The sequence below is a fragment of the Macaca fascicularis genome, chromosome 10 (assembly GCF_037993035.2).
Source record: "Macaca fascicularis isolate 582-1 chromosome 10, T2T-MFA8v1.1".
NCBI classification, from domain to species: domain Eukaryota; kingdom Metazoa; phylum Chordata; class Mammalia; order Primates; family Cercopithecidae; genus Macaca; species Macaca fascicularis.
This window is the reverse complement of record NC_088384.1, coordinates 97,303,856-97,316,094: the sequence shown is the minus strand read 5'-3', so window position 1 is coordinate 97,316,094 and position 12,239 is coordinate 97,303,856. Positions and strand designations below refer to the sequence as shown.

The 12,239-nt window shown below is 44.0% G+C and overlaps 1 protein-coding gene across 43 annotated transcripts in view; it reads left to right on the top strand.

The window, feature by feature from the left end:
* The window catches only part of ZHX3 (zinc fingers and homeoboxes 3), a 154,167-nt gene that overhangs the window by 127,145 nt on the left and 14,783 nt on the right, over positions 1-12,239 (top strand). For 22 of the 43 annotated variants that reach the window (XM_074005343.1, XM_074005339.1, XM_074005348.1 and 19 more), the window contains one exon: positions 4,552-7,561. In XM_074005343.1, coding sequence (XP_073861444.1) covers positions 4,702-7,561 — 2,860 coding nt within the window. In that variant the 5' untranslated portion in view covers positions 4,552-4,701. Of the gene's footprint in view, positions 1-4,551; positions 7,562-8,234; positions 8,334-12,239 lie in introns of all 43 variants that reach the window. The other 21 variants (XM_065523147.2, XM_065523144.2, XM_074005331.1 and 18 more) reach the window with 1 other exon arrangement.

The following is a 12,239-nucleotide window of genomic DNA, read 5'->3' as shown; positions in this document are numbered from 1 at the left end:
TAGTTTGTATTTCTGTGGGATTGGTGGTGATATTCCCTTTATCCTTTTTTATTGCGTCTATTTGATTCTTCTCTCTTTTCTTCTTTCTTAGTCTTGCTAATGGTCTATCAATTTTGATCTTTTCAAAAAACCAGCTCCTGGATTCATTGATTTTTTTGAAGGGCTTTTTGTGCCTCTATCTCCTTCAGTTCTGCTCTGATCTTAGTTATTTCTTGTCTTCTGCTAGCTTTTGAATGTATTTGCTCTTGCTTCTCTAGTTCTTTTAATTGCCATGTTAGGGTGTCAATTTTAGATCTTTTCTGCTTTTTCTTGTGTCCATTTAGTGCTATAAATTACCCTCTACACACTGCTTTAAATGTGTCCCAGAGATTCTGGTATGTTGTGTTTTTGTTCTCATTGGTTTCAAAGAACATCTATTTCTGCTTTCATTTCGTTACGTACCCAGTAGTCATTCAGGAGCAGGTTGTTCAGTTTCCATATAGTTGAGTGGTTTTGAGTGAGTTTCTTAATCCTGAGTTCTAATGTGATTGCACTGTGGTCTGAGAGACAGTTTGTTATAATTTCTGTTCTTTTACATTTGCTGAGGAGTGCTTTACTTCCAACTATGTGGTCAATTTTGGAATAAGTGTGATGTGGTGCTGAGAAGAATGTATATTCTGTTGATTTGGGGTGGAGAGTTCTGTAGATGTCTATTAGGTCCACTTGGTGCAGAGCTGAGTTCAATTCCTGGATATCTTTGTTAACTTTCTGTCTCGTTGATATGTCTAATGTTGACAGTGGGGTGTTAAAGTCTCCCATTATTATTGTGTGGGAATCTAAGTCTCTTTGTAGGTCTCTAAGGACTTGCTTTATGAATCTGGGTGCTCCTGTATTGGATTCTTATATATTTAGGATAGTTAGCTCTTCTTGTTGAATTGATCTCTTTACCATTATGTAATGGCCTTCTTTGTCTCTCTTGATCTCTGTTGGTTTAAAGTCTGTTTTATCAGAGACTAGTATTGCAACCCCTGCTTTTGTTTGTTTTCCATTTGCTTGGTAGATCTTCCTCCATCCCTTTATTTTGAGCCTATATGGGTCTCCGCATGTGAGATGGGTCTCCTGAATACAGCACACTGATGGGTCTTGACTCTTTATCCAATTTGCCAGTCTGTGTCTTTTAATTGGAGCTTTTAGCCCATTTACATTTAAGGTTAATATTGTTATGTGTGAATTTGGTCCTGTCATTAGGATGTTAGCTGGTTATTTTGCTCATTAGTTGATGCAATTTCTTTCTAGCATTGATGATCTTTACAATTTGGCATGTTTTTGCAGTGGCTGGTACCAGTTATTCCTTTCCATGTTTAGTGCTTCCTTCGGGAGCTCTTGTAAGGCAGACCTGGTGGTGACAAAATCTCTCAGCATTTGCTTGTCTGTAAAGGATTTTATTTCTCCTTCACTTATGAAGCTTAGTTTGGTTGGATATGAAATTCTGGGTGGAAAATTATTTTCTTGAAGAATGTTGAATATTGGCCCCCACTCTCTTCTGGCTTGTAGAGTTTCTGCCAAGAGATCTGCTGTTAGTCTTATGGGCTTCCCTTTGTGGGTAATGTGACCTTTCTCTCTGGCTGCCCTTAACATTTTTTCCTTCATTTCAACTTTGGTGAATCTGACAATTATGTGTCTTGGAGTTGCTCTTCTCGAGGAGTATCTTAGTGATGTTCTTTGTATTTCCTGAATTTGAATGTTGGCCTGCCTTGCTAGGTTGGGGAAGTTCTCCTGGATAATATCCTGCAGAATGTTTCCCAACTTGGTTCCATTCTCCCCATCACTTTCAGGTACACCAGTCAGATGTAGATTTGGTCTTTTCTCCGTATTTCTTGGAGGCTTTGGAGGCTTTGTTCATTTCTTTTTACTCTTATTTCTCTAGACTTCTCTTCTTGCTTCATTTCATTCATTTGATCTTCAATCAGTGATACCCTTTCTTCCACTTGATCAAATCGGCTACTGACGCTTGTGCATGCATCACATAGTTCTCGTGCCATGGTTTTCAGCTCCATCAGGTCACGTAAGGACTTCTCTACACTGTTTATTCTAGTTATCCATTCATCTAATCTTTTTTCAAAGTTTTTAGCGTCTTTGCGATGGGTTCAAAAATCCTCCTTTAGCTTGGAGAAGTTTGTTATTACCAATCGTCTGAAGCCTTCTTCTCTCAACTCGTTAAAGTTATTCTCCATCCAGCTTTGTCCTGTTGCTGGTGAGGAGCTGTGTTCCTTTGGAAGAGAAGAGGCACTCTGATTTTTAGAATTTTCAGCTTTTCTGCTCTGGTTTCTCCCCATCTTTGTGGTTTTATCTACCTTTGGTCTTTTATGATGGTAGCGTACAGATGGGGTTTTGGTGTGGATGTCCTTTCTGTTTGTTAGTTTTCCTTCTAACAGTCAGGACCCTCAGCTGCAGGTCTGTTGGAGTTTGCTAGAGGTCCACTCCAGACCTGTTTGCCTGGGTATCACCAGTGGAGGCTGCAGAACAGCAAATATTGCAGAATGGCAGATGTTGCTGTCTGATCCTCCCTCTGAAAGCTTCGTCTCAGAGGGGCACCTGGCTGTATGAGGTGTCAGTCGGCCCCTACTGGGAGATGCCTCCTAGTTAGGCTACTTGGGGGTCAGGGACCCACTTGAGGAGGCAGTCTGTCCGTTCTCAGATCTCAAACTCCATGCTGGGAGAACCACCACTCTTTTCAAAGCTGTCAGACAGGGACGTTTAAGTCTGCAGAAATTTCTGCTGCCTTTTGTTCAGCTATGCCCTGCCAGAGGTGGAGTCTACAGACGTAGGCAGGCCTCCTTGAGCTGCAGTGGGCTCCACCCAGCTCAAGCTTCCTGGCTGCTTTGTTTACTTACTCAAGCCTCAGCAATGGTGGATGCCCCTCCCCTAGCCTCGCTGCCACCTTGCAGTTCGATCTCAGACTGCTGTGCTAGCAGTGAGCAAGGCTCTGTGGGCTTGGGACCCTCCAAGCCAGGTGCGGGTATAATCTCCTGGTGTGCCGTTTGCTAAGGCCGTTGGAAAAGTGCAGTATTAGGGTGGGAGTGCCCTGATTTTCCAGGTACCGTCTGTCACAGCCTCCTTTTCCTAGGAGAGGGAATTCCCCAACTCCTTGTGCTTCCTGGTTGAGGCGATGCCCCGCCCTGCTCCGTGGGCTGCACCCACTCTCTGACAAGCCCCAGTGAGATGAACCTGGTACCTCAGTTAGAAATGCAGAAATCACCCGTCTTCTGCATCGTTCACGCTGGGAGCTGCAGACTGAAGCTGTTCCTGTTTGGCCATCTTGGAATCTCCCTGTGAAACAATTATTACAATTACTTTATACATAAGTAAATGAATCAACTCAGCTTTTGAAATAAGTTTCAAAGAGGGCTTAGCATAGTGGCTCATGCCTGTATTTCCAGCACTTAGGAAGGCCAAGGTGGGAGGATTATTTGAGCCCAGGAGTTCGAGACCAGCCTGGGCAATGTGGTGAGAGACCCTCACTACTACTATTTTTTGTCTCTGCAAAAAATAAAAAACTAGACAGGTGTGTTGGCACATGCCTGTAATCCCAGCTACTCGAGAGGCTGAGGCAGGAGGATCACTTGAGTCCAGGAGGTCAAGGCTGCAGTGAGCCATAATCGCACCATTGCACTCCAGCTTTGGCAACAGAGGGAGACTTTGTTTGAAAAAGTAAAATAAAATGAAATATGTTTCAAAGAGCTCAGAGATGTAATAGTTTTTTATGAAACAATAAAGGTACCCAAAAAAATAATGAAGAAAAAGCACAGTTACAAGGTCGGGCACTCAAGGTGAGACCACACTTTGAGTTCTTGTACACAGATGGAGAATGTACAGCTTGCTGGGCCACAAAGTGGTTCTGTGGATTCCCTGACCCTCTGACCTTTGGTTTCATCTGAGTAACAATGGTCTGGGGTATGTACAGCCAGTAACTGTAAGGTGATCGCTTTTCTGTGGCCTAGAGTAAGTGTGGCAGGCAAGGAAAGGCCACAGAGGCCTGGCTCTTACAGCAGCCAGTCTTCCCAGGCACCCCCGCCCACCCCCCCTTCCGTTCACACACTGCAGCTAACTTGGTCCCTGGGCCTGGCTTGGAAGAGACAGAGGTGTCACCTTGTTCTCATCTGTGGGAAGGCTATGAAAAGAAAAACCCATGTTGGTCCAAAATGTAAACAAGAATTACACTAGGATCTTTTGTTCTCACTCTGACATGGTCAGAATTAATTTGGAGGTCCAAAAAGAGTGTGTTTTTGTTTTTTAATCTGAGTTACTTAATGCAACGATATGTAGTGGGTGGTGGGAATGAAACAAAAATACCTTGCTTAAGTCTATCAGTTGGTATTGGACCATCCCCAGGTCATTCTTCAGGGTCCAGTTTTTGTCATTAGGGGGTTCCTAACTCAGACTTCTCATCCAAGTTGCTGATTGAACTTACTGTGAAAACACCTAGATGGTAGAAGGCAAGCAGTGGAATGTCTCTGGGTATCTGAGAAATATACAGAAAGCATTTAATCATTTTTTTCTCCCTTTCCTTAGATTGAATAGGGAAAACCTGCTTTCTGCAAACAACTGAAAAAGCTGCACTTACAAACTGTTTCTTTGGCCCTCATCGAGAAGCTGGAACTTGTATTGTGAGGCCCCTGATGGGACAAGCTCTCAACTGCTGATCACCCAGTGATTGTCACCATGGCCAGCAAGAGGAAATCCACCACACCATGCATGATCCCAGTGAAGACGGTGGTGGTGCAGGATGCCAGCGTGGAGGCCCAGCCCGCTGAGACCTTGCCTGAAGGACCCCAGCAGGATCTGCCCCCAGAAGCACCTGTTGCCAGCAGTGAGGCAGCGCAGAACCCCAGCAGTACTGATGGCTCTACACTGGCCAATGGGCATCGGAGCACTTTAGATGGCTATTTATATTCCTGTAAATACTGCGATTTCAGATCCCATGATATGACTCAATTTGTGGGACATATGAACTCAGAGCACACAGACTTTAATAAAGACCCAACTTTTGTATGCAGTGGGTGCAGTTTTCTGGCAAAAAGCCCTGAGGGGCTTTCCTTGCACAATGCCACGTGTCACTCCGGGGAAGCCAGCTTTGTGTGGAATGTGGCCAAGCCAGACAATCATGTGGTTGTGGAGCAGAGCGTCCCTGAGAGCACCAGCACTCCTGACTTAGCAGGTGAGCCCAGTGCCGAAGGGGCCGATGGACAGGCAGAAATCATCATTACCAAAACTCCAATCATGAAGATAATGAAAGGCAAAGCTGAAGCCAAAAAAATTCATACACTCAAGGAGAATGTCCCTAGCCAGCCTGTGGGTGAGGCCTTACCAAAGCTGTCGACTGGAGAAATGGAGGTGAGAGAGGGGGACCATTCCTTCATCAATGGGGCAGTTCCAGTCAGCCAGGCATCTGCCAGCTCTGCAAAAAACCCCCATGCTGCCAACGGGCCCCTGATAGGAACAGTGCCAGTTTTGCCAGCTGGCATAGCACAGTTCCTCTCCCTCCAGCAGCAGCCCCCAGTGCATACCCAACACCATGCCCACCAGCCACTGCCCACAGCCAAGGCCCTTCCCAAAGTGATGATCCCCCTGAGCAGCATTCCAACGTACAATGCAGCCATGGACTCTAACAGCTTCCTGAAGAACTCCTTCCACAAGTTCCCCTACCCCACCAAAGCCGAGCTCTGCTATTTGACTGTGGTGACCAAGTATCCAGAAGAACAGCTCAAGATCTGGTTCACAGCCCAAAGGCTGAAGCAGGGGATCAGCTGGTCCCCTGAGGAGATTGAGGATGCCCGGAAAAAGATGTTCAATACAGTCATCCAGTCTGTGCCTCAGCCCACAATTACGGTTCTAAATACCCCACTCGTCGCCAGTGCTGGCAATGTACAGCATCTCATCCAGGCCGCTCTCCCAGGTCATGTTGTGGGGCAGCCAGAGGGTACAGGAGGGGGACTTCTGGTCACTCAGCCATTGATGGCCAATGGGTTGCAAGCAACAAGTTCCTCTCTCCCCCTCACGGTAACATCTGTGCCCAAGCAGCCAGGTGTGGCACCCATTAACACTGTGTGTTCAAATACAACGTCAGCTGTGAAGGTGGTCAATGCGGCCCAGTCGCTCCTCACGGCCTGTCCCAGTATAACTTCCCAAGCCTTCCTTGATGCTAGCATCTACAAAAACAAGAAATCTCATGAACAGCTGTCAGCTCTGAAAGGGAGCTTCTGTCGGAACCAGTTCCCAGGGCAAAGCGAAGTTGAGCATCTCACCAAAGTGACAGGCCTCAGTACCAGAGAGGTACGGAAATGGTTCAGTGACCGTAGATACCACTGCCGGAACTTGAAGGGCTCCAGAGTGACGATGCCTGGAGATCACAGCTCCATGATCATTGACTCTGTACCAGAGGTGTCCTTCTCCCCATCGTCCAAGGTCCCTGAGGTAACCTGCGTCCCGACAACAGCCACACTAGCAACCCACCCTTCTGCCAAACGACAATCTTGGCACCAGACTCCTGACTTCACACCAACCAAATACAAGGAGCGAGCCCCTGAGCAGCTCAGAGCCCTGGAGAGCAGTTTTGCACAAAACCCTCTTCCTCTTGATGAGGAACTGGACCGCCTGAGAAGTGAAACCAAAATGACCCGACGAGAAATTGATAGCTGGTTTTCAGAGAGACGGAAAAAAGTGAATGCTGAGGAGACCAAGAAGGCCGAGGAGAATGCCTCTCAGGAAGAAGAGGAGGCTGTTGAGGATGAGGGTGGAGAAGAGGATTTGGCCAGTGAGCTAAGGGTATCTGGTGAAAATGGCTCTCTGGAAATGCCCAGCAGTCATATCTTGGCAGAGCGCAAAGTCAGCCCCATTAAAATCAACCTGAAGAACCTGCGGGTCACTGAAGCCAATGGCAGGAATGAGATTCCAGGGCTGGGTGCCTGTGACCCTGAGGATGATGGGTCAAACAAACTGGCAGAGCAGCTCCCAGGCAAAGTGAGCTGCAAAAAGACTGCCCAGCAGCGGCACTTGCTGCGGCAGCTCTTTGTCCAGACACAGTGGCCGAGCAACCAGGACTATGACTCCATCATGGCCCAGACAGGTCTGCCGCGGCCGGAGGTGGTGCGCTGGTTTGGAGACAGCAGGTACGCATTGAAGAATGGCCAACTCAAGTGGTACGAAGACTATAAGCGAGGCAACTTTCCACCAGGTCTACTGGTGATTGCCCCTGGCAACCGGGAGCTCCTGCAGGACTATTACATAACACACAAGATGATGTATGAAGAGGACCTGCAGAACCTCTGTGACAAGACTCAGATGAGCTCCCAGCAGGTCAAGCAGTGGTTTGCTGAGAAAATGGGGGAGGAGACCAGAGCCGTGGCAGACACAGGCAGTGAGGACCAGGGCCCTGGTACTGGTGAGCTCACAGCAGTTCACAAAGGGATGGGTGACACCTATTCAGAGGTGTCTGAGAACAGTGAATCGTGGGAGCCCAGTGTCCCTGAGGCCAGCTCAGAGCCCTTTGACACATCGAGTCCCCAGGCTGGACGTCAGCTCGGTAAGGAGTCCACAGGGGTCATGGCTATCCTATGTGGGTAAGGGGCGGATGCACTTATGGTTGGGCGCTGAATTTACTGCACAGGGGCATCTGCTGTCTCTAAGACTGCCTGGCAGCAGCATTAACTGCCTGGCTGCTTCAGAGGACAACTAGCAGCAGGAGCCATAGGAACATAATATGATAAATGGTTGAGAGCTGTTTTTTGTTTCATGTGTTTTTAAAAATCTGCATAGGGGAAGGAACATGGTGACCCTAAAGGGTCCAAGCTTTTTTAGCCATTTCTTAGCAATAGGAAGCAGGTCAAAACATCCTCTGAGTCAGGCAGATCCACAGCCACTGGGTAGGAGAGAGCAATAGGACATGAGTTGAAATTCAGCTCAAATTGATGAACAAAAGGAAAGAGAACCTTTAATTGTCCTTAGATACATAATGTGCTTTTTTCCAATGATGAAAGTCTTGTGTTTCTCTCATTATTCCTGATGTAGAAGAAATGTTTATTATAATGGGAAATCACCTTCCTTCTTTGACACATATGGAATCAAAAGCTTGAATTTTGTTCCTCAGTTTCTCTAGATCATACTCAAAAGCAAAATGTATTATAGAAGGTTATTTTTATTTAAGACATAGTTTTGAAGCCACAGACAAGTCATGTTATTACGTGTTGATTTTCTAGGTTCCTGGTCACTGAGTTCCCAGCCTCTCCCTTCCCTCCTTACCCTTTGACATTTGTGTTCTCATTAGAGACCCCATCAGAGGGCAGCCAGAAGCTCAGGTGAGAGCCAGGAGGGCGGAGTGTTGTAGAAGCTGAAGGGATTGGGGGTTCCAAAATGGCAGCGTTGCTAGTTGAGTTGGCAATGGTGGGAGGGGGTACAGGAGACAGTATCTGTGGTGTTGTTGGGCAATGTGATGGTTCCCTAGTGACTTTGGCATGAGCTGCCTCACTGTGGGGCCTTGTGTTTGGCACCTCATCCTCAGGGCCAACCGTCGTGCCCTATCCCTCAGAAATCCCACAGAATTTCCTGGATGGTGTTCCATTGTTTCCATACAATAGCCAACGATTGTTGTTTGTTTATTTTGGCCTGGCAAATCCCAGCTCCTCCACCTCAGTTGCTTTCTACTTAGGATGTCTTAAAAAGGACAAAATTCCTTTTCTTTCTCTGAATATTTTAAATTCATTTGAACACAACAATTTGAAACATAGTTATGCTGTTATTTCTTTACTCAGTTAAGGAAAAAGAGACTTCCTTGTTGGCCCATAATTTGGTGGGGTGGTGGGGGCAGGGAGTACCACGTCATCCATCGGTTTAGCATTTGCAGAAAGCCTATTCTTCTCATGTTCACATACTAAGGCAAAATCCGGTTCCACAAAGCCCACAGTGAGAGCAAACACCTGGTGGAGCCTAAAGTCACTAGTCAGCAGTTAGGGTTGGAGTACACAGGGCCACTGGCTCCCTTATGGCCTCCTCCAACTCCAGACATGTTTTCAGTAGGGCAAGAGTACAACAAAACACTCCCCTCCTTTGGGGCCCACAGCTCACAGCCTGCTTTATAAAGTAGCTGGTGGCACACCCTGGAGTCAGAACAACAGGTTTTTACAGCTGGTTTGACCTTTTTATAATGCAGAGCAGGTAGTCTCTCCTGCAAGTCTTGTCCAAGTTGCTAAGTTGGCCATTATGTTATACCCAGCTCTATGCTTCTTGTGATATACCAGTAGGCCAGGGTGTCATGCTCAAGAGAGATGAGGATGTTTGAACAAGTTTATTACAAAAGCTTACATGGAGAATGATGTTATGGAAGATGTTATGGCAGTAGCAGCACCAGGAATCCTTTCCTCCACCAAAACAATTGAACTGGCAGTAAATGTCTCAAGCAACTGTTTTGGGACTCAGAAGTCTAGTTGAACACTTGCAACATCCAGGGAAGAGCTTGATAGAGAGGCTTATAAATTTTGATGGGTTTTTTTTTGTTTCACATAGCAGCATCCCCAAGCTCTGCAGTAGGCAACTGTGGAAAATGTTCCTGGTGCAGACTGTTGGTGCCAGGGTGGGCAATAACAACTTTGTCCTCCAAAAGTCAAGTTTTTGTGGCCAGGTGTGGTGGCTCATAACTGTAATCCCAGCACTTTGGGAGGCTGAGGTGGGTGGATCACTTGAGGTCAGGAGTTTGAGATTAGCCTGGCCAACATGGTAAAACCCCGTCTCTATTAAAAATACAAAAATTATCCAGGCATGGTGGTGAGTGCCTATAATCCCAGTTATTTGTGAGGCTGAGGCAAGAGAATCACTTGAACCTGGGAGGCAGAAGTTGCAGTGAGCCAAGATGACACCACTGCGTTCTAGTCTGGGCAACAGAGTGAGGCTCCATCTCAAAAAAACATATATATATATATAGTTTTTATGTTTTGATTGCTGATTACTGCATTTAATCACTGAGGGGGCCAGTGCAGAGGCTGATCATTGTCTCAGCTCCCTTGGGCAGAAGGAGCTTTCTAGCCACAAGGGGTTTTAAAGAGACAGTACCTTTTTTTTTCTTTATTCCTCCTTTTGGCAAGCCAGATATTTAAGGAAATCTTAGGTCACTGGTTAACCACAGAGATATCACAACAGAAACTTCACTGACCCCATACCGCAAAGAATACACACTTCACAGAAATAGTTGGAAAAGTCACAAATAGTTGGCTCTAGCCCTCAATAAACAAAAATCAACAATCTCTGAGGCATGAGAGAATTAGATTCTCGGTTACCACAATGTAATACTCATAATGTCCAGTTCTCAACAAAAAATTACAAAACATAAAAAGAAATAGAAAAATATGGTCTATTCACAGGAGAAAAATTGACAGACACCATCCTTGAGGAAGGCCATTGGGATTATTACCCAAAGACATTAAATCATCTATCCTAAGTATGTTCAATGAGCTAAAGGAAACCATGGACAAAGAACTAAAGGAAATCAGGAAAACCGTGCATGAACAAAATGAGAATATCAATAAAGAGATAGAAATTATAAAAAGGAACCAAACAAATTCTAGAGCTAAAATGTATAATCCCTAAAATGGAAAACATACTAGAGGGATTCAACAAAGATTTGGGCATGCAAAAGAAGAGAAGAGTGAATTTGAAGAGAAAATAATTGAAATTATCCAAAGGAACAGAAAGAAAAAATATATAGAAAAAAAACCTGAAAGAGCTGTGGGACATCATCAAACATACTAATATACTCATATATTCATATAGTTATTATATTCATTAGTATATTCATACTAATATACTCATATAGGAATCCCAGAAAAAGAAAAGGGACAGAAAGAATATTTCAAGAAATAATGATAGAAAATTTCCCAAACCTGATGAAAGACATGAATCTACACATCCAAAAAGCTAATAAAATCCAAGCAGGATGAACTCAGGTCCACAAGACATATTAGAATTGTCAAAACCTAAAGACAGGATTTTGAAAGCAAGAGAGAAGCAACTCGTCACATACAAAGAATTTTCGACAAGATTAACAGCCAATTCATCAAAAACCTTGGAAGCCCAAAGGCAGCAAGATGATATATCTCAAGTCGTGAAAGAAAAAAAAAAAACCTCTAAACCAAGATTTCTATATGTGGCAAAACTGTCTTTCAAAAATGAAAGAGAAATCCAGACATTTCGAAATAAAATTGAAGGAGTTATTTCTAGTAGACGTGCCCTAGCAGAAATGCTAAAGGGAGTCCTTCAGGCTGAAATGAAAGGATACTGAACAGAAACTTGAAGCCATAAGAAAAAATAAAGAGCAGTAGTTAAGATAACTTTAGAGGTATATATAAGAGCCAGTACTATTGTACTTTTGGTTTATAACTTTTTCTCTTTGTGCTTTATAATTTAAAAGACAAATTCATTAAAAAATTATAAATCTATATTAATGGGCATAGAATGTAGTAAGATGTAATCTGTGTAATAAAACAAATTAGTGCATTGCAAACAAAACAGAATCAAAACAGTACATTATGGACAAATAAATACAAGAGGAAGTAGTAATGGAATTGAGGAATCAAAAACGTATAAGACAAATGAAAAACAAATAGCCAAATGGCAGAATTAAATCCTTGATCAGTAATCACATTAAATGTAAAGGGATTAAGCTCTTCTATTAAAAAGAAAGATTGGCAGATTGGAGTAAAAAAAATAAAGTGTTTATATGCTGTCTTAAGAGACTCATGTTAGATATAAGGACACAAGGAGGTTGAAAGTAAAAGGATAGAAAAAGATACACCTAGAAAATAGCAACCATATGACAGCTGAGGTGGCTATATTATCACTAGACAAAATAATCTATTTTTTTCCTGGAGAAAAAAAATATATATATAGTAAATATATACAATTATATATTCTATATAACTTGCATATGTTATATATATGTTAACATATGCATATGTTATATATATAAAATATATAATTTAGAATTAGCCAGCCAGACTCAGCTGAGATAATCCCAGTTTTGTTGGCAATATAGAAAGCATTGTAATCAGGAGCCGGTTGAACATATGCCTTCTTTCCATCAGCCCTGATCAGTGTGTTGACTTTGATCACATCAGTGTCATAGAGCTGCTTCACAGCCTGTCTGATCTGGTGCTTTTTGGATTTTAACGTCCGCAGTGAACACAGGTGTATTGTTGTCTTCTGTCTTCTTCATG